Source organism: Mchenga conophoros, linkage group LG12, assembly GCF_057382185.1.
Source record: "Mchenga conophoros isolate Kocher_MC1m ecotype Shallow Benthic linkage group LG12, M_conophoros_male_GT1.1, whole genome shotgun sequence".
NCBI classification, from domain to species: domain Eukaryota; kingdom Metazoa; phylum Chordata; class Actinopteri; order Cichliformes; family Cichlidae; genus Mchenga; species Mchenga conophoros.
Window position 1 is genome coordinate 18996171 of NC_140537.1, and position 21527 is coordinate 19017697.

At 39.6% G+C, this 21527-nt stretch overlaps 1 protein-coding gene across 4 annotated transcripts; it reads left to right on the forward strand.

The window, feature by feature from the left end:
• The first annotated feature begins 1070 nt into the window (after positions 1-1070).
• Positions 1071-21437, forward strand: LOC146562442 (ceramide transfer protein-like). Of its 4 annotated transcripts, XM_085294178.1 has the most exons (19): positions 1071-1404; positions 1523-1734; positions 1839-1973; positions 4216-4332; positions 10958-11065; positions 11198-11336; positions 11824-11907; positions 12036-12193; positions 14419-14511; positions 14677-14763; positions 14877-14969; positions 15364-15441; positions 16101-16196; positions 16361-16493; positions 16584-16654; positions 16747-16875; positions 17789-17918; positions 19465-19602; positions 19804-21437. In XM_085294178.1, the coding sequence occupies exons 2-18, from the start codon at positions 1645-1647 to the stop codon at positions 19590-19592; spliced, it is 1869 nt and encodes a 622-aa protein (XP_085150304.1). In that variant the 5' UTR covers positions 1071-1404; positions 1523-1644; the 3' UTR covers positions 19593-19602; positions 19804-21437. The 4 variants fall into 4 exon arrangements, with proteins under 4 accessions (XP_085150304.1, XP_085150303.1, XP_085150305.1 ...); XM_085294177.1 differs by having other exon boundaries at positions 1071-1734; XM_085294179.1 differs by having other exon boundaries at positions 1071-1734; positions 11827-11907.
• Positions 21438-21527: the final 90 nt, after the last annotated feature.

Here is a 21527-nt window from a genome sequence, read left to right on the forward strand (position 1 = left end):
CTTTGAAATCCAAAATAAGATGGCCTTGATAGTGACAGGGCACAATTAGGGTACAAGGCTGTGTTGTATAGATCTAACATTAGAGTTTGTAAAAAAAAAAAAAAGCCTAAATTATATGTTATTATGTTCTTAACATATCTGTTAATTCACTCGAAGTTGGCTTTTATTTTGAAATCCGGTTTCCACATCCATTCCCGTAATACTTTGAATACACAGGGAACGTAAAACAAACTGGAGGCTGGCTTGACTGCAAGTCTCGAATTGGAGGCTGGCTTGACACAAGTTGATTAACTGGACTGATTCTTGCTGTGGGTAACAAAAAATCTCCTCCTGTGGCTTGTATGTGAGGTAGAAGAATCATGTTTGTCTACACAAAAAGTTAGGCTATATACAACATTGTTTTATACATACAGTTGTAGTCATTGGAGACTATGCAGCAACTATATATATATATATATATATATATATATATATATATATATATATATATATATATATATATATATATATTATACAAGTAAAGAATAATGCAACCTATTTATTAGAGTTAACCAGACATTTATCCATTATTACAGATTTTTGTTCAATACACCCAACAGTGGACAATATCTACTGTTCTATTTTTTGTTATTTCTATTTTTCATATTTTTGATCTGATCTATCGTCCCACTACAGATCACCCTATTGGGCAGAGCCTTGATGATCAAAGCCTGGATCAGCTGATTGATTTTGGTGTTAAAAATCCTTAACACGTAACTACTTTTAACTAGAGAAATGTCATTTCCCATTTTGGCAACTTTATTAATAGTTTTTCTTATTTATTCTTTCTTCTTATCTTAGATTATATACTAATTATATCACTAACAAGTTCTAGTGAGATAACTTGAAGCAAGCACACACCTTAACAGTAAATCTTATAAACCCGTTTGAAATACTTATAATACCTATTTATTTGTGATACAATGTTTGAAACTTTTGATTTAAAAAAAATATCCAGCTTTTAATTTTATTCAAACACATATAACTTCCGGTCTGGGGGTGACCGGCGGTCGTACACAGTAAAGCGTGGCTGCGGCTCCTCCCCCCTCGACCCGAAAGTCCTCCACTGCTGCTAACTGAACTGCGGAACCACAGCAGAGACTCAGTCCGCTGCTCGTCGATTTTCAGATGGAAGTTGATGTGTAGTGGTTTCCCCGAAGGCCTCCATGTCGAGCAGGAGCTTATGGACAGCAGCTAAGATAGCTAACGAGCGCAACCACAAGTTGTTAGTTAATGTAATACTAGCTAGTTGCGTCATTTGATAGCCACCGCTAACTTAGTTAGCTAGTCTCAGTGGTATACGACGTCAGTTTCAAAACAAAGCACGCAAAACGGAGAAAATCAGATCCAGCTGTCACCTCCAGAGTAGGTGGTGGCCAGACAAGCTAACTCGGTTGAAGTCTGTCAGTGACCTAAGGTATATTACGCCACCTAGACGCTGTTTTGTACTCTCCATTAATGGCCAATTAACGTTATTTTGCAGACCTTAAGTTGAAGAACGTTTCTGCAACCGTATTTTAACTCAACGAATCCAGCAACTAGCGTCGAGCTACGTGGTTGCACTGATACGATCAGATTCAACTTTTCTTGTAAACTTGGAGTTAAATGTCCGAGAAGAGTTCATCGTCCAGTTCGGATGAGGATGTGGACCCGGAATCCGGGCAGCCCCTGGAGCTTGGAGGCGTCCTAAGCAAGGTAACTTTAATTTAATCGGTGTGCAAGTGTTGCTGCACTAGATCACCTGCTGAGCGCGTGTTGCAGCTTTGTAACTGTGTACTTCACGTCTTGTGTGTTTACAGTGGACAAATTACATACACGGGTGGCAGGACCGATGGGTTGTGTTGAAAAACAATACTTTGAGTTACTACAAGTCGGAGGATGAACGGGAGTACGGCTGCAGGGGCTCTTTGTGCCTCAGCAAGGCAGTCATCACAGTAAGTATTTAAACTGGCCAACATCACAGCGAGCTTAGCACCTGTTCAGCATTTCAGTAAGTGAGGGCTCATAAGAGGATAGTTGTTTCTCTAGTAGGTCTCCCTGTTTTGATCTCTTCTTATTCTTAGCACACGCTCTCCATGTTCCTCTAAGACAGAAAGGTGAACATTAACTTATATTGAGGCTGTGTTGAGATTACAGATAGATATTTGAGCATACCAAGGGAACATTGCTTCAGTGATCATAGCGCTATCAATTGTTCGTGGCCCTTGTTATCTACTATAAATTAGCGTTTGCCCAGGGTTTCAGATGTAAGCTTTGACCACACACTGTAGAGGTTGGACCTACATTCTTCCTATTCTGGCTTCCTGTTAGTCAGATAAACTGAGACCTACCACCCTGGTTAAATATTCACTGCTCTCTCTCTCTCTGATCATACAAGTACAGAAGCCAAACAATTGGTTTTACTGTAATTTGCGCAGCTGTGTTCAATAGGATTACACGATTTTTAAAAGTACAACTTAAGAAGGTCACAGTGAGGTCCTGCTGCTTGTTGGTGTGAACATAATATCAGTTCCTATGCTTGTGCAGACCTGAATGGAGCACGGTTGTTTTGTAATTGCGCTATAGTAGCCAAACCAAGAATGTACACAGTTTTATTACACATGCTCACAAGTAATTGGAGCAACATGACCCAAACTTTTCCCTGCCTCTATATTTTTTTTTTCCACTAAAGCGGGGTCTAAGGACTCAGGAATGCACAAACAAATCTTTGCTTCTTAGCTCCCATGTAACAGCTACACACTGATACACAACTTGTAAGTAAAGACCGACACCAGAAGCTCCCATTGATTGTACATGTCATTGCATTTTCCCACCATTTATCAGTTTTAAGAGTTAATCTAGTATAAGTAATACTTAATATTTGTATATCTTGTATTAGATATTATTAAATTAATCTGATGCACACAGATGCGTTGTAAAATGTCACAAGAAGGAAAAGTTAGGATCTGACAATGACTAAGTCTTATCAGTGGACTGATAAGACTTTTTGTGAAGAAATGTACACGTTTGAAAAACAAAAAAAAAGCTAATGCCGTGTAGATACAGCTGTGCTTACGCAAAGGGGAAGAGAACGTTCCAGTCATAGGGAAAGCGTTATAAACTTCATTGTAAAGGGAAGGTTTATGGTCTGTGCCTGATGCAGCAGTGCAAGATAAACTGGATTTGTCAAAGCTATAATCATGGCTGGATGGGCACAAAGTTGCACACACCTTTATAGTGAAAATTTAAAACAGGAGCACTTTTTTCATATCCGACTGTTTCTGGTAAGGGAATACGGCAGCGCTGATTTTGTTAGGAACTTCAGTAAAAAGCATTTAAGGGTCATAAAAATCCACCCCATGCTTGTGCCCATTCTAAATATACAAGCTGTGAAATGCAATACCAGCGTTAAAGCATTACTACAATGTTACATAAAGTTTTGCAGGCTGACAATAGATGTCCAGAGTTGTGTGTTGCTGTTGTCAGTGGCTGCAAATAAGCCAGCACATGAGCAACATTCAGCAAATCTAATTAAACTTTGGCAGCATACAATTTTGTCAGCTGACAGAGCAGCTGTATTCTGAACACTGCTGAATAGGGAAAATGGGGGTGGGGACGGACAGAGATTGAACCCCACTGTGTCTTACTTGTTGCAGATCTCTTCTCAGCTGTAAGCAAATTCCAGTTTCAGAGGAAAGGAGAGAATTCTTTGTTGCACATGTTTTGGTGCCTGAGGCGGTTAGTAGCTGGAGCTGGGTGGGGTGTGTTGTAGAATGTGGAAGTGCAATAGTTGAAAGACTTGGTTGAGAAATTGACGGAAATCTTATGATGACCTTGGGTCAGGTGACAGTGTGCTGGAATAATCTGTTTTATGTAGCGCTGCTCCACTACGGTTGTTAAGGGCTACGACAGCAGGCTCAAGACATCATCTTCTAATTAAAATCCGTCCATGGCATATGCATATGCATTTCTGTGGCTGATTAAGTCCATATGTGTCTGGAATGTGTCATTGTTAGTAATCCTTTGCCACAGACAGAGAGGTGCTAAAGTGGGATTTTGCTCTTTCCTTAGAAATGTTATTCATTAAGGGAAAATGTTATTGAAATTTGTATTTTGATATTCAAATTTCTGGTTATTTTATTTTCTGACTCATGCACTCTAATAACTACCCATGCGCTCTGCCTTCTCTCTGCACAGCCTCATGAGTTTGACGAGTGTCGTTTTGATGTCAGCGTGAACGACAGCGTTTGGTACCTCAGAGCCGAAGATCCCGAGCACAGACTCCAGTGGATTGAGTCGATAGAACTACATAAGGTGAGCAGTTTGGTGATTTTTCTCTTTCTTCTGCATATTTTAAAATAAACTTTCTCCTTAGCTTCTTTCGAGATCATTGTTTGCCTGTCATACAGACTTTCTTGGGATTATATTATTTTTGCATGCGAGCTGCATTACCTTGACAGATTAATTTTAGGTAACATGATTTCAGTTCCTGTTGTCATCAGAGACAGCAGGAGCTTGTTGAGAATCAGAAAAGTGTTTCTTAAGCAGTATTGTGTTAGCTTTTCTTCCTTTTTTGTTGATGTAATCACTTAAAAATAGTTTTGCTGTCCGTGTTGTTGGGTTTTGTTTTTTTTTTTTTTTTCAGCATTGGAGTTGAATTTGAGTTCAAGGCTTGTTTCTTTCTTTTTTCCCTTTTTTGAGTTTTATCTGTTTCCTTTCTTAGTGAACAGGGTGTGGCAGGGCAAGAATCAGACCCATACACACATACTGAGAGCTCTTTACCCTGGGAATGTGAGGAATCTGAAGAGTGAGGGGTTGATGTGGGGATGTTGTTACATAGTAGGCAGCTGTTTTCTCTGCAAGGACATCTGGTTAATGGTATATCACCTCTGAGCATAAAGTTTGTAAAACAAATTGGATATGGTTCAGGTAGTGTCTGAAAGGTTGTATTTAGGTGTGTGTGTGTGTTGGTATTTTGGACCTTCATTTTATAAGGCTGAGACTGTGTAACTTCGGATCACATGACTTCAGACTGTTGATACACAGTTGCCCCAAGGCCTCTACTTGGAAGCGGATTGTGGGGTTAGTCAGGGAACTTAAGGTTTAACTCTGAGTTTTGGGGCAAAAGTTACAAAGTTACCGGAGGTATTCATTTGATTGTGTGTCTCACTCAGTGTCTCGGCTGATTAAAGCACTTGTTGACCTTAAAAGATTATTTTCAAGTAAGTCATTTAAGTTAGTGGGTTTTTTTTTTTTTTATACTTGTCCTTTACTTACTTCAAGTAAAGTTTAAGCGTAACAGCAGGTTATACATTTTAAATTCGATACATTTTTTTCTAACCCTATTCCTCATTGGTCATCTGGAGAAAACACTGTCTCTTTTATGTAAACACGTTCACAGCTTCCTCCCCCAAAACTGTGTGGTCTGTGTAAGACGATAACCAATGTCATGACACCATACCACATGGCGTGATGATAGTTGTTAGGCACATGCCTGCAATATCATCTGTAAAGAGAACGGGGTGGCAATGGTGGCGCTGCCAGTTCTCATGTTCTCTGGCAAAAGCCATATGAGCGGCATGGTGCACAGGTCCCACTAAAGGACACTGGACCCTCATGCCACCCTCATAGAGTCTGTTTCTGACAGTTTGGTTAGAAACATGTACACGAGTAATCCTCTAGAGGTCATGTTAAGGGCTTGCTCCATCTGTTTGTCATTGCATAAAGGAGCAGATCCTGCTGCAGAGTTGATGACCTTCTACAGCCCTGTCTAGATCTCTTGTTGTACCATCTTGTCTCCTCAGAAGTGACAAGGAAAGAGGCCACCAGCTGGAAATCTATTTTTTTTTGGGGGGGGGGGGGGTTGTTGCCTCTCCGGTGCATCTATTGATACTTTGACTTGAACAGCATGCTTCCTAACTGGACAGACTGACATTCCTGAAGTTGAATGGAGATTTGTTGTTAACTTACTACTGCCTTTCTTTAAACTGCAGTGCATTACATCGGTGGTACATTCATTTCATGGTCCATGCCAAAATGATGTAAGAGACTTGTTTTTATAGTGGTTCTTATTGTAGCGCAGTGAACACGCACCATTCAAAAAACATTCACTTTTTCATGAATTCTCATAAGCCGTGCTTCTCCACCGAAGAGTGCTGTCAGTTCACTTTGTGAGTCCTGCTGGATGGTTTTTAGTGTGGGTGTGAGTGACCTGAGGTCAGCAGTCCATTAACAAGGGTGTGAGAGTATTTCAAAGTTATGTCTGAACTGTAACCCACAGCAACCTCAGTGAGCTTAATGAAGCACCACCTCAGCATTACTGTAGTGTTTGTACTGCTCCCAATTGGAAAAAGAAGGACTTGCATCATGCAGTGTACACTATGTGGAATATTGTTGTCTGTGTTTCCTAGGCTAACTAGCATACACTAAAGTTTCTGCTGAAACTCTAAAACATGTGCTATAAATATAAATATTTCATTTGTAGGTTCTTTTTCTGTCCTAGTCCTCAACACTTCTTCGCAACAATAGAGCACACACATAACAGCATCTTTCCAGCATCAGTGTGATAGCAGTGCATTTCAGTGTAAATCGTTGAAGGTCACCCTTTTCTACTTTGTGGCGTTCTTTTTATTTTTTTATTTTTTTGTGTGCCACTTTTATAAATTCATACAGGGCAAGTTAATAATCAGTATTTAACAACTCTTAATTTGCTTTAATGTGGGGTGACTAATGATTCCAGCTTTTAAACACCCCAAAAGCAAATGGCTATTATATGTATATCACCGTGGCAAAATTAAGCTGGTCAGAGGTAGTTTTTGTGCAAATCCATTTGTGTTTTTATGTGTGGGTGTGTTTGTGTTGGTGGTGGGAAAAGTCATGCTAAATGTGGGGACGTTAAGTGCCGCTCTCGATGAATAATACATTTGTTTAATCGCCTGTTCTCACAGCAACAAAATCAAGAGGGACACATAAAACTCCTTTGCACAGAGAAGGCTGATCCATTTAGGAGTATTCAAAGGGGTCATATAAGGGAGGGGGGGGAATACTTACTGTTTTATTTGTGGGTTTGCTGCCACTTCTTTGGGATGGTTTTGAGGACTGTCTGAACTTCACTGGTCCCTTCACATCTCTTTGTAAAGGAGAGATAAAAGGAAAGAAGTAGATAGAAGTAAAGCTCCAGACAAGTATTATCCCCTGCCTCCCACTCTCTGCTGCTCTCTCTCTCTCTGTTATAATATACAGTATGCTTCTTCACTCGCCCACCCATACTTTATTGGTTTATTACACAAACAGCCCCAGACAGCCTGCGTTTCGCTCTAATGCATACATGCATGCACCCTTCATTTTCACCCTTCTCTCGCTCTTACTCTTCCATGCAAACACACACAATCACGGTTGCTTGCTCAGTGATGGATGCCGGACATAAGGACGGACAAGAGGAAAAGGTTTCACATATCAGGGTGTGTGGTCTGTTGATGGTTGTGTGCAGCGAGAGTGGAGGGCATGTTGGTGTTTTTGTCTTTGAGCCCATGTGTGTTACTGTAAAGGACTGACTGACAGGGGACTCCGTTTCACTACCAAGGAATTTAGAAGACTCCTTCCTTTGACTGAGACGGTGCAGCTAGTGTCTGCCTCGTCTCTGTTCGCTACGGAGGAAATGACTGCTTTTCTCTGTTCTTCCTTTGCTTTTCTTGTAGCTCTGTTCTTTTACTTGATGAGCTGAGCTAAAGCCTGCATGGCTTCTCTTCTCCTCCTCCTATTTCCTTTTGTTTAATAGTGAGGTGTGTCCGGGGAAACGGGAATACCGGATTAAAGCTTCTGAACTGTCACAACATTGGGAGTGTTGGGGGAAGTGGCTGGCCATGTTGAGGCCAGCAAACCGCCGGGACTGCCGCAGTGTCCTGCTCTGCTTTGGCTGTTGGAATGGCCGGATGGTGGGCTTTTAGCACTTTGGCATGCTGCTTGCTCCCTGTCACCCATCACTAAAATCTTTAATTATGATTCTAGTTTTATGGCAATAAAAATGATGTGATCCATCTCTTCCGTTGCCCCCACTGCATAAATTTTATTGTGCTTGCATGTAGTGTTTTAAATTGAGATATAAGAAGAACTAGTCTCTTTAATGAACTTCACTGCATGCCAGCCTTAGTCACTATTAGTAGGAAATTAGACCGAAACTGCATAGCTCATAGCTAACCTCAGATGCGTCGACAATCTCTGAGGAGTTTACATCACATTTACCCTCATTTCATCAGCATCAACATTATAAAACCTTCAGATCAGGACGCCATTTCATTCGTCGAGAATGAGTGGAGTTAAGTTTGCATGGTTGTCATGCAACATAAAAATGCCAGTCTCTGGTCACAGGTTGGTCTCGTCATTGCTTCATTGCACTTTACTGCTTTTTCTGTTTGTACCAAATTAGCAACACTGTAAAAATAACATCTGTCATCTGCACAAAATGGTAATTATATATTGTCAATCAAATGTAATAATCTGCATTAGCAACAAATGCAGAAAAGAATAAATATATTTTAGATTGAAGGCTCTAGTGTTTAGAAAGCATTGAGGATGTCGCATTTCACTTAAAACTGGATTTTTAGTTGGGATACTATTATATTAGCAGTTTAAATCAGCTTTTACAGTATTTATTTATTTTTGCATTTATGTATTTGTTTTTTATTTTGTTGTAAGATATCTGTAACACTTTTTGCCAAAACTTTATTAACCCATGTAGCTCTTAAGTGTATTCACTGGCTTTCTTAATAAGAATTAATAAATTTTCATGTTTTGTTAAAGTCATTATTACTCTAAGACATCCATCAGCAAATACAGTTGCTATGGCAGTTATCTGGATATTGATATTTGTGGCTCGGCATTGACACGCTGAAGCTTTGCTCTCTGTGGGTAGAGATTTAGAAAATCTTCTCTTTTTTTTTTTTTTTTTTTTTTTTTAAAGTTATGTTTACATTTTGCTGGCTATCCAGTGACAGCCAGCCCGAAAGCAGAAGATTGTTTTAAAACAAACAGTTGCTTTGACTTTGGACTCTCAGTGTATTTGTGTGTGTAGTCTGTGTCATTACAGTGTACAGTTCAATGAATGTTGCTGTGGTTAGTTAAGTGAAGGTGCTTTATTGTCACTGTTTTGAATTTAAATTCGTTCTGTGGTGTTTTTTGTGTGGTGATAATGTGTGTCTTGTATGAAAAATACAAATGTTGTAAAAGGTTAATCACAACACTGGTAGAGGGGAGGAGTAAATCTGGTTGTTACTTAAATCTTGTCTTTGTGTAGCTTTTGAAACAGAGAAGCTATATACTGCTTTGTACTAAATACGTGCTTTAATATGTCAGTTTTATCGTGTTTTGAGATTGCCTGTCCAGCTCGTTCTCACTAATGTTACATCTCGGAAACAATTCACCACAACTTTACGAAGTGTTTTTGGACATAATTCAAGAATTCATAAGTGAACAGCCTGTTTTTACAGCAGCCATTTTAATACGAAATGATAGATAAACACACATGAATCACATAAATTAAAGCATTGTACCTAAACAGTACAAACCTTCAGTGGTGTTTTAATCACCTATTTCATGTGAGAATGGCTGCTGGAAAAAGGTTTGTGACTAAAATTTAGACAAATATCTGCAATAAATTCATGAAGTATTGACATTTGATAACTAAGAGGTCATGTACAGACAGATACAGATGTAAACTGCAGCTTGACTGCTTGCAGAAGGCATGCAACTGTGAAGCAATAACCATGATGTTAATATCACAGCAAACTCTTTATTGAGTGATTAAGTTTTCTGTTGCTATGGTTTTAAACACTTAGATCGTTACCTGGTTGCCGCTGTTTGATGTCGGTTTTCTCAGTCTCTCACTGTGGGATATTACAGCAGAGGAATTCACGTGGGCGCTCTGTCAAGATTGTCACCTGATCCCTCTTCAGTTTGCTCTCTGTCGTTAGGAAATTTTTCTGCATGCCAATTAGCCAACGGAAATAGCTTGCAACCATGTCTTAATTTTGAAATCAAGTGGAAAATTGGACATAAAGCCATGACTAAACCTTGGGAAATCACCTGAGAGTCTTAAAACATATTACCACCATGGCAAAATAATGTTTCCGTTTATGCTGTGTAAATGGTAAATGGCCTGTATTTATATAGCGCTTTACTAGTCCCTAAGGACCCCAAAGCGCTTTACATATCCAGTCATCCACACATTCACACACACATTCCATGTAAGGAAACATGCGCATTTAAATGAGAGGCTTTAATAATATGGGTTATGAAGTTGCTGTCTGTATGGACACTTTGACAACTGTGTGTGGCATGTACAGCTTTAGAGATTTTTGGCTTGGTATTAACACTTACTAAACTAAAATATATATATTACATATTTATATAGATCTCTTTTTACTTTGCTGACTCAGTAGTGCAGGAATCGTGAAGTCATCAGTTTGCTGTTGCAGAACGGATGTCATCACTGCCACTCCCTAAATCCTGGTCATAAATCAATTTTGTCATTTCCAATGAAACGATACACTGCATGTTAGCACACACATCACAATAGTTACAAGAAACCCTTGTGAAGTTACTAAAGTAGCTTGACAGTTATTTCCATGGTTACTCAGCCACCACGCATTGGGCCTAAAGGCTGGGTTTCTGCATGTCTCTTCGTCAACCTTGGCCAGTCTCTGCAGACTGTGAGGGAATGTTTCTGTGTAGGTGTGGGTCCTGCTCGGGTCCAGCTCAGCATTAGTCAGGAACTGAGCTCCCTATGTCTAACTTTGATGATCACCAGGTTTTCTTATTATATTGCAGTTTGTTTAATGTTTAATGTGCCTTTTTACTGATCTTTTGTTCCTTCCTCTTTGTCTCTTCACCTTTTTGTTTCGTGTCTCTCTTGCTGTCCTCCCACATTCCCACGCACCTGCAGGCTGAGTCTGGTTACGGTTCAGAGACGAGTCTGAGGCGTCATGGTTCCATGTTGTCTCTCACCTCAGCAGCTAGTGCCTTGTCTTCCACATCTACATCCTCCTTCAAGGTAAATCATCGTCATCAGTGACTGAGTTGAAAGATCTGGTTAAGCGTGACATCTCTTTTTTCTTTTTTTTTCAGTCTTTTATATTATCTTTTTCCTGTTTGCATCTCTTCATCTCTCTCCCCCCCCGCTCAGAAGGGGCACAGGTTGCGTGAGAAATTTGCAGAAATGGAAACTTTCCGAGACATCCTGTGCAGACAAGTGGACACCCTGCAGAAGTACTTTGATTCCTGTGCCGATGCCGTTTCCAAAGATGAATTTCAGAGGGACAGAGGTATACCAGTTGTTGACCTTGCATAGCATCAGATTTACTTCAAAAATAGATGTACATTTGTTTTGAGTTGCCTCTGTTTGTAAAACAGTGATCTCTGGAGCAGTGTGGGGGAGTTGGCTTTGTTGTTTACTGGCACAGCAAAGCAGAACATTAACAGAGATCTTTTTTTTATCCGTTTCATGCAGTATGAGAGTAGGTAATGCTCATTGAGAAAGGATTCAGAAATCAATAACTTAACAAGACATTATGTGGGTTTAAATTTGCTGTCAGGTTTTTTTATTTGTACTATGTTTATTGAATTTGTATTACAATGCAGACACAACCCTAATTGTTTATTTGCACAAAGATATTTAATGTGTTACCTGCAATTATGTGGACGTGGATTATTCAGTAACATGAAATAGGTTTTAAAATATTATAAGTTATACACTAATAACTATGCAGGGCAGGGAGATGAAGCTATGACTGCTTGTTGTTTTCTAACTAGTAGAGGATGATGACGATGACTTTCCCACTTCTGCGAGACCTGACAGCGAATATAATCACAACAATAATGGCAGCAAAGAGAAATGTGAGTCTATCTGTAAATACTCTTTGACTTTCCATTGCATTACTTGGCTTGATTATAACAAATTCAGTGTAAGTGTGAACACCATTGTTTATTTTTGTTCTTGCTTTCTCTCTTCCTCTCTGTGCCAGTGTTTTCTCCTGCCAGTCCTAAAGGTATTAATGGGATAGACTTTAAGGGTGAAGCCATCACTTTCAAAGCCACCACAGCAGGCATCCTCTCCACTTTGTCACACTGCATCGAGCTGATGACGAAACGAGAAGACAGCTGGCAGAAAAGACTGGACAAGGTACGGCTTTGGACAAAGAGTAAAGTTTCCCCAATGGGCGTGTCTGCAGCCACCGCTGTGGGTACTGCTGCTGACTGAGGAGCTGAGTGTTGCTTCCATTTCCCTTAAAGAGCTCGATGTTATCATTTGGGCTCTGTCTCTGAGGTTGTGATGCAACACTCGGTTGTCTAGACTTGATACTTACAGTATTGTAACATTTATAATTAAAAAGGTGCAGTTTTTGTTTTGGAAAGGTTACAAGGTGATTCTGTATTAAATATATAGCTTTGACTAAATAGTGTAGACTTGACTCTTTTGGAGTTATTAGTTTAGATGTGCTTCTTCAATCTTTCAGTCTTTATTTTTCTTCAGTCTGTGTGCGTCTTCTATTAAGTGACTCATTATTCTGGGATTCTGCTCTTGCACTTTATATTCTATGGGAAATATTAATGAAATAAACTGCTTGCAAGATGCTTTGCAGTTCAATTCTTCATCCAAGCACCTGCTGTAAATGCAAAGCAAATCTCATTCATTACAAAAGGAGACTGGAGACTATGCTCAGGCAGCAAGAAAAATCATTTCAGCCGTCCTTATAATCCAACTATCCACTGAAAGGTTTAATGTGAACTTGCTACCAAGCATCATTGGCAAATATGGGTTGGTAAATACATGGATAAGTCAGACTTCCTATAACGCACTCCTATTCATTAATATTCAGTGAGTGGCCTGTGTCTTTAAAGGAATGCTCTTCAGAGCTCATATAATCCGACCTCGTCAAACCAGTTCTTTTCCCTGTGTAAGGTAGGTGTGCTCCTGCCCAGCCCTCAAAGCCGGGAAGCCTTTTACAGTTAGAATACCTGAGTGACACTACCTCAAAGTTATCAGTGTTTTGATGTATATTAGCATACACTCAGAGGAACAGGACACACCTCACCTCACACTTGGAAGTTTACATTAGAAGATGAGTACTCGGACTTCAAGGCAAAGTTTGCCAAAGCGAATGTTACAAAGGAGGACGACAGAGCTGCTCAAACACCAGACACAAAAATGGATACCTCTGCAGACCCACGGCCATTTCTTTACAGTAGGTCTCTGTATGTCAGGGTCCTGGTTGTCCACAACTTACTGCAGTATCACATTCTGGTTATTTTGTGTTTTCTGGAATATATCTAGGCCTCTCTTTGCACTTTGTTCAGTTTCTTTGACTTTGTGTCTTATTTTTCTGCATTTAATAATATCTCGTCAGAGCTTAATTGTTTTGTATTATAGATGAGCCTGTTTGATTCAGCTTACCTGTTGTTTTTTTTGTAATTGCTGTACGTCAAAACTTTGTCTTAAGTATCTTTTTTCCTGCAGTTCAAGTTGTTAGACTGTATTTTTGTTCATCTTCTTTTGCAGACAGGCGATTTACTGCATTCCTGTTATTTTAAGTGATAGATTTTATTATAACAGTGACACTGGAATATAGTCCAACTTCTTTAGTTCTCTATTCAAGCAATCATTGAGATTATTTGTGTGAAATGACAGTTTTTGTCCCTGGCAAATAACATTATAGACACACAATTAAAATATTTAAAACTTGTTTAACAGATGGCTGAATAATGGGGTAGTTGACTTCACTTTTATGATTTTTTTTTTCTTTTTTTTTTTTTTTAAATCACCTGTCATGTTGTTAATTTAAGCATAGTGTTTGGTGTGACAGGAAATGTTTCCACACAAACTCCTGACAATGTTATGAGAATGAGGCTGGGACATTGTCTGAAGTAAGACATAACACACAACAGGAAACAGTGTATTTCTGTCCACACACTATTGGAAAAAAACTCTGTTTGGTTTTGGGGAGGAAGTTGCTTGTATAAAAACGACACAGGAGACCTTTCTCTTGCGGTGAATTAAACAGGCAATTCATGTGCTTGGCTGGAAATCACACCTTTTTTTTTTACCAGGTTAAAAACTGTTTAAAGTAGAATCGGACTGCAGTGGACGGTTGTGTTGTCACATGCCCTTCTGCTGGATGACGTCAAGAAAAGGCTAGGGCTACAGTGCTGGTTCAATGGGTTTCTGTGTTTACACGCTCTACGTTTTTATTCAAAGTTTCAATACAGCTGAACTAACCATAACAGCATCTCGTGTGTGTGTTGTGTGTGTGTGTGTGTGTGTTGTGTGTGTGGTGTGTGTGTGTGTGTGTGTGTGTGTGTGTGTGTGTGTGTGTGTGTGTGTGTGTGTGTGTGTGTGTGTGTGTGTAGGAGCTGGAAAAGAGGAGGAAAGTAGAAGATGCCTACAAGTCTGCTGTGAATGAACTAAAGAAAAAGTCACACTATGGAGGCCCAGACTACGAGGTACAATGAAATCAGATAAGCTGAATGGATTAGATAAAAACTAGATGACGACAGTAGGAAGATTTCCTGATGTTGCACATCCCTGTTGTTTTTAATCTTGGGTGAGGCTTTTCTCACAGGAATCACAAATTCTGACATTGTGTGCTTGTTATTGTTTGTTCACAGGAGGGGCCCAACAGTCTGATCAATGAAGAGGAGTTCTTTGATGCAGTGGAAGCTGCACTGGACAGACAAGACAAGATAGAGGAGCAGGTGTGATGAAGACCTAAATGGGCCTCGCAAAGTCAGGACATGTTTCAAAAACATGAATCTCCAATAAATTAATCTATAAACAAGTGTCTATTTCTGTTTACTGTTTCCCTCAGTGCCAGTCAGAGAAGGTCAGAAAACCTCGACTAACTCTGGCTTCCCCTAGTGATGCCTACTCCACCATCGGTACACACAGATTTGCCAACAAGGTGCGCAGCATATTTTTATTGTCACTATACCTTTCACCCTATTCCTATCCCACTGTGTTGTAATTTAAGGCTACAAGTTGCTGCTCTTTTCTTTGCCTAATCATTCCTGTAAAAATCAAAGGCAGCTTACAGCCGGTGTGAGCTGCCTACTTGGTGCTGACTCCTGAAAAATTACTCATGATGTGGTCATGTGTCATCTTAACTGTTTAATGTCTTAACTGTGGGGCAATCATTTTGTGCCCACTGCAGTGTTTTTCAAGAGCTAACATGATGGCTTCATATGAAATCCTACTTTAGCAGGTTGTGGTTGTTCTCCTCTGCTCTGCTGCCGTGGTGTCTTTTTCAGTTTTTGTTGTTTATTCCTTTCTTTTTCAACCCTCTCTCTGCTGTACAGCCCTATAGCCACTCTTCTTCCTTGTCCTCGATCGAGCTAATCAGTGCTTCAGATGACATTCACAGATTCAGCCCTCAGGTACTGTGCTTGGTCAGCTAAGAGCAGCCTGCTGCTTTCCATGACAATCAGAGAGAGCATGAGCAAACGGCATGTCTACTAACCATTCGCTCCAGGTTTTCACTAATATTTTGAGGATTATAGTATACTAGTGTTTATACATTGTGCTGTACATTGACCCATGAGGGGGGGGAAAACCTACCTAGTCAGAGTTGAAATTTCCCGAGAGAGCAGGTTGAGTTGTCCTTACCACAAAGTAGGTCTTCTGTGCATGTTAGGAATTTGGTTCATTTCCTCCTCCTTTCTTCACTGCACGCTTCTCCTTCCACAGCATGAACAGGCATGAATCCAGGCTAGCTTTGCACTATATTTTTAACTCATTGTTGAGATGTTAAATAACACCCCAAGCAGTATCAAGTGCCTAATATTTATTTGGCTACTGCTTTGTGGATAATGTATTTGCTTAAGACATTCCTGTGATTCTGACACACCAGTAGTTTTCCTCATGCCTCCTATGTTGTTAAACAATAGCAGCATAGGTGGAAGGTGTGTTGATTGGTCAGGGCTGTCAATCATTACACCTGAGCATAGGAACCTCAGGTTCCTCTCTAACTGTGCCTTGTTGGTAACAACAGGAGAAGACTGCCTAACATATCATTAAATCAATATCTGACTCTTAGGTGGAGGAAACTGTGCAGAATCACATGGCTTACTCCATCCAGGAGGTGGGGGGCGATGCCAACTGGCAACTGGTGGTAGAAGAAGGAGAGATGAAGGTGAGGAGAGAGAATGCTGTGAATATTTAAATCTCATTGATGTTTTAAAAGTTATTATGGTGATTTAAAACTTTTAAAAGCCTGAGAAAAATCATCTTAGTTTTTAGTAACGGGTGAAGTTGTTAGTGTGTTTATAATATTCTGTCTGTGGTGCTGTGTAACAGGTATACAGGAGGGAAGTGGAGGAGAACGGCATCGTCCTGGATCCCCTCAAAGCGACACATGCTGTGAAGGGGGTAACTGGACATGAGGTCTGCCACTACTTCTGGGACACTGCAGTCCGATTGGACTGGGAGAGTAAGATCTGTGTTTTAGTCCAACATATTATTACTATTTGACTCTCGTTGTGTTATTGCCATGACCTGATGTGAACTCTCCCTCCCACAGCCACCATTGAAAATTTCCACGTTGTGGAAAAGCTCTCTGATAATGCCATCATTGTGTACCAGACACACAAGGTATACTGAGTACATGGTGCCTTTTCATCAGTAGCATTAAACCACCTGTTTTTGATTGATTTGCCTGCTGAATTTTGTCTTTCATGTTTTAGAGAGTGTGGCCTGCCTCTCAGAGAGATGTGCTGTATCTGTCAGCCATCAGGATGATTCCACCAAGAAATGAAAACGACCCCGACACATGGCTGGTCTGCAACTTCTCTGTGGACCACGATGACGCCCCTGTAAGATTAACCCTCTGAGGCTTGCATTGTTTTCCATCATGTGTTCATATAACCGCCCAACTCTCTGATACCATTCAGCGACTGAGTGGTGTTAAACATGCTGTTGTGCCTACACTCTGGCACAGTGAGTGATTACATATCAGGCTCATTGAAATCTTGGTATGCTTCTGAATGATGAAACAGTCCAAATATAACACTAAGTTAGCAGTGCCAAGAGAAGTGAGGACTTTGTGAGACAGTCTCACAGTTACTGCCTCAATTCTGCTGCTATAAACACACAGTAAGTTTCCAGGATAAATTTCCATCTCGGGGAGCCATTTGCTGTCATAAACACGCTCTTTCCTGGCAAATGTTGAGATGCTTAATCTGTCTGTGCCTGCCTGCAAAACACTGGAGTACAGTATCTACAGCATTATATACTGTGGTTAGTTTTCAATGATAAGAAACTTCCACCTAAAAACAGAAAGCAAATTGGGATAATAGATTTTCACTGTTAGATTCTGAAATCAACACTTTGTGTCCGCCTATCAAATCAGCCTTAATCAGCCTCTTCTGCATATATTATGTTAGTATGCACACTAATGTAAATAGCAAGTAGATTGTTGTCAGAGAGTAATTAGGTCTGGATTTGAGCTTTAATGCATTAACTGTGTTTTTGTCAGACAAAGACTGTTTTGAGCATGTTTGTATTTGTTTACATCAAAGTACTGTGTTTAGTTCATTAAAGCTTTTACAAACATTTTTTTTTTTTTTTTTAAACAAGACTTTTTTGGGGCGAAACAGAAGAACAGCATTAATCTTACTCACCCTGTCAGTTCATCTACAGTAAGAGTTGTGTTAGCTTGGGGGGTTGTTTGTATTTTGTTTTTGATTATTATTATTGTTGTATTTATTTGTCTATTTTAACTTTCAGCCCACAAACCGGTGTGTTCGTGCCAAAATCAATGTTGCCATGATCTGCCAAACGCTGGTCAGCCCACCAGAGGGTGACAAAGAAATAAGCAGAGACAACATCATGTGTAAGATCAACTATATTGCCAATGGTAAGTACCTCTGAAGATCATCTAGTTTTGATCTTAGCATATGTGCCTGAGGCAAGATCAACGGCCAGCAAAACAAAACCTGTGTAGCAACAACAATCCTGCTATAATGCAACCTACTGTAAATGCCAGAGGCTCCAACCAAACCTCAAATCAGTTTTTCAGTTTTACTCAGTCTGCATGTGTCCCTACACATACAGTGGTGGGAAATAATTATTGTATTATTATTATTATTATATTATTATCATTGTAAATGTGCGTTCTTGAGCAGGGGGATTTCTAGTGCTGTGAGATTTCAGTCCATTGCAGTGTAGTGTGTTGCTGATGGTGACTGTGGTCCCAGCTGCCTTCAGATCACTAATAAGCTCCTTCAATTTAGTTTTGGGCTGATCCATCACCTTTCGCGTGATCATCTTCACATCATAGGCATAATCTTGGAGCTCCAACCTGAGGATGACTGTTGGTGCGATTATTTAGAAATTGAGAAATGTATAACCATCAGTCACTGAGCTTCTTGCTGATGGTCTTGTAGACAATTCCCAGCCTGTCTGCAGGTCTAAGATCTGGTCCTTGATACCCTCTGGCAGCTCTTTGGTCTCACCCATGGTAATGGAGAGGTTGGAATGGATTTTGTGGACAGGTGTGCTTTATACACCGAACAAGCTGCTTTCTGTAAATGACTGACTGATTGTTATCAGTGTGGGAGACAGAAATCTGTCTGGATTGTAGAGCATCAAATACTTAGGAGTCAATGACGTGCAAAATGATCTATAACATTTATGTAACATGTTTTTCTAGATTTTTTTGCTTGATATTTTGTCTCTCTCCTTCAAAATGAAACTACCATAAAAGTTAGAAATTGTTTGTTTCTTTGTAAGTAATCAAACTCAAGTTCATTATTGCCCCACTTTATATGAAAAAACACTAGGCAATAAATAAGAAAAGCACACATGGAATGTTCCAGCTGGCACATATACATATATCAGCTGGGTTGATCCTCGGATTCAGTTTAAATGGTTCAGACAAAGAAATTATTGTTGATTTACATATAGAGACAACAAAAGGCCTTAAAAGAAAAATTATGTATCGAGTAGTTTCAGTGTATCTGGATCCAATGTGACAATCTTTAGCTTGGTAACATCTTGTGTCACAAGTTAAAAATGAATATACACCTTTATCCTCATTTGAAACAATCTGATATCAGCATTTTTACACTTAGTACAGCTGCTCTGACACATGGATCACACAGTCTGGGTTTCTTTGAAATTTCAGTCCAGGCTGCCTCTTCTCTAAGAGGCTGTTACATAAAGGAGCGCTGCAGGGGGAATCTTGAGCCAGTTTATTGCCGGGGATGCTGAGCAGTTCAAAGGATGTTCATTTAATAAATCTTACATTACCTTCTCCCACTAGAGGGCACCTCTAAACAGTTACAGCTCTCTGTGCACTGAATCACTGAGTTATTGTTAATTGTTTTATCATAAGTCAGCAGGAACACATTGGTTTTTGTTTTCATCTTTGTCTTTATTCCCTCACTCCTGTGTGGCTGCAGTAAACCCCGGAGGCTGGGCTCCAGCATCAGTACTCAGAGCCGTGGCCAAGAGAGAATATCCCAAGTTCCTCAAACGCTTCACCTCCTACGTCCAGGAGAAAACTGCTGGGAAGCCTATCCTTTTCTAAATTTAAACAGGTAACCACAGAAACACTGTTATTAGCAGCGGGATCTTCTATACTTAGTTGTATTTGTATTCTTTTGTTTTGTATCCTGACTTTATTACACTATTTGAGATATCTCCTGGTTGATGTCGTATCTGTTATTTTGAATCAGCCAGCAGATCCATACACTTACTTCAATTTATTCTTTGTATTCTTTTAATCCTGCTCATTTCAGCTTTCAGAGGTGCCAAGTTCACCTGCTGGGGAGACTGCGTTGTTGAAGTGACTGTTGAAGATCACATGACCATTCACGTGTCACCGCACCATCAGGACGTGCTGCTTGAAGATGAGACTGCTTTTGGCCCTAATGGATCAGTAGTTATCATCTTAGATTGTAACCTGTTGGTCATGGGTTCGTTTGTACGTAAGCTGAAACATTTCCTAAACAGTCTTCAAATTGTTACCGATAATTTGCTTTTTGTTTTTTATTTGTTTTTTTTTGTTAGGGTTCTTTTTTTTCTTTTTTTTTTGTAAATTGTTTTGTACATTTACTATGATTAAACTTTTCTTGAACTTTTGGGGGGTTTGCTCTAATCACTAGTATTACAGCTACTTGTTTTGCTGCTGCTAAAGTAACTACCATGAAAGAGGAAAGAGAACAGATACTTACAGTGAAAGCACAGATGAGGTGTGGTACACTATTTCCTCTTTCTTGCCTTTTGCTGATCCTCTTGTGACGACTCTTTGTAGTTTGATGGGGGGTCAGAGCCTAAAGCTTTGAAGTCTTTACATTTCTAGATTGTTATAAAGTAGCTTTCAGAGAACACCGTGGACACAATGTATTGTACAGATAAAACGGTAAGATTTCAAATAGATTATCAATTGTGATAAATGTGAATTGACTCTTAAATGCTTGAATTTGATGACAGAAATGGGCAGATTAGATACAACAAGAGTGATGAGGAGCACTTACTAAGTCTAATTGACTTGTGTTGGACAATATTTTCAACTATCCAGATGATGTCGTTAGTTAGATGCTAAGTTGCGGTATTTGCATGTATTTGTCAGTCAGCATGCTGTTCCTGACAGATATTTGCAAAGGACCGGCCCTAGTGTCTGGTTTGAAGATTCCTCTCTTTCTTTGAGAGCTGAATGAATACATTTTGTACCCTCTAGGTTTTCTCATCTCTATTTTCAGACCCTGGTGAGGCAGGGAAAAGAAAATCTTTCTGTTCACTCAAGAGTGTCAGATTTATAAATTACTCCTGCTTGCTTTTAAGCGGAATTGTTATTAAATGTTAAATAGGCTTATCATTTTATAATGTGTTCCTTATGTTCTCAGTCAGATGATTTTACATTTCAGATGCCACACTACCGTGCAGTGGTTTCCTGCACTTTGACTGATAAACTACCCCCAGTATGCCTTAGACGCCAGGAGTTCTGGCTTTCTCTACTGTTCAGCCACCAGACGTGCATTTATCAACACTGAAATCAAACTGGGTGGGGTTGGGAGGGGGAGGGTCAGCATTTCACATCATCTTACCTCAAGGTTTCAATTTCGACTGTGTTCAATGCCATCAATAGTTGGGAGTTTAGCAGTCAGTAGATCTGCATGGTTTGAAAAAAGAGATTTGAGGTTAGGAGGGATCTGGATAATTGTTTTGCAGATAATGATAAGAGCTAAATCTATGAGCGGTGTCAGCTGAAGAATGCATTTAGTCTTTTTAATTTTGATATTTTTGTCAGTAATCTACACACTTTGTATATTTCTAAGTTGTACATCAGAAGTGTTATTTGCACTAAATGTATTGCAATTTGACAATGTTCTGTAAATTAAAATTAATATACAAAAAACTGTAAGTGTTTTTGGTGTTTTATGGTTTAGTTTAGTTTAGTTTTTAAGTTATTACAAACACAGACCTGGAGTCAGAAAAAATGCACTTTATTGTGTCACGAAAG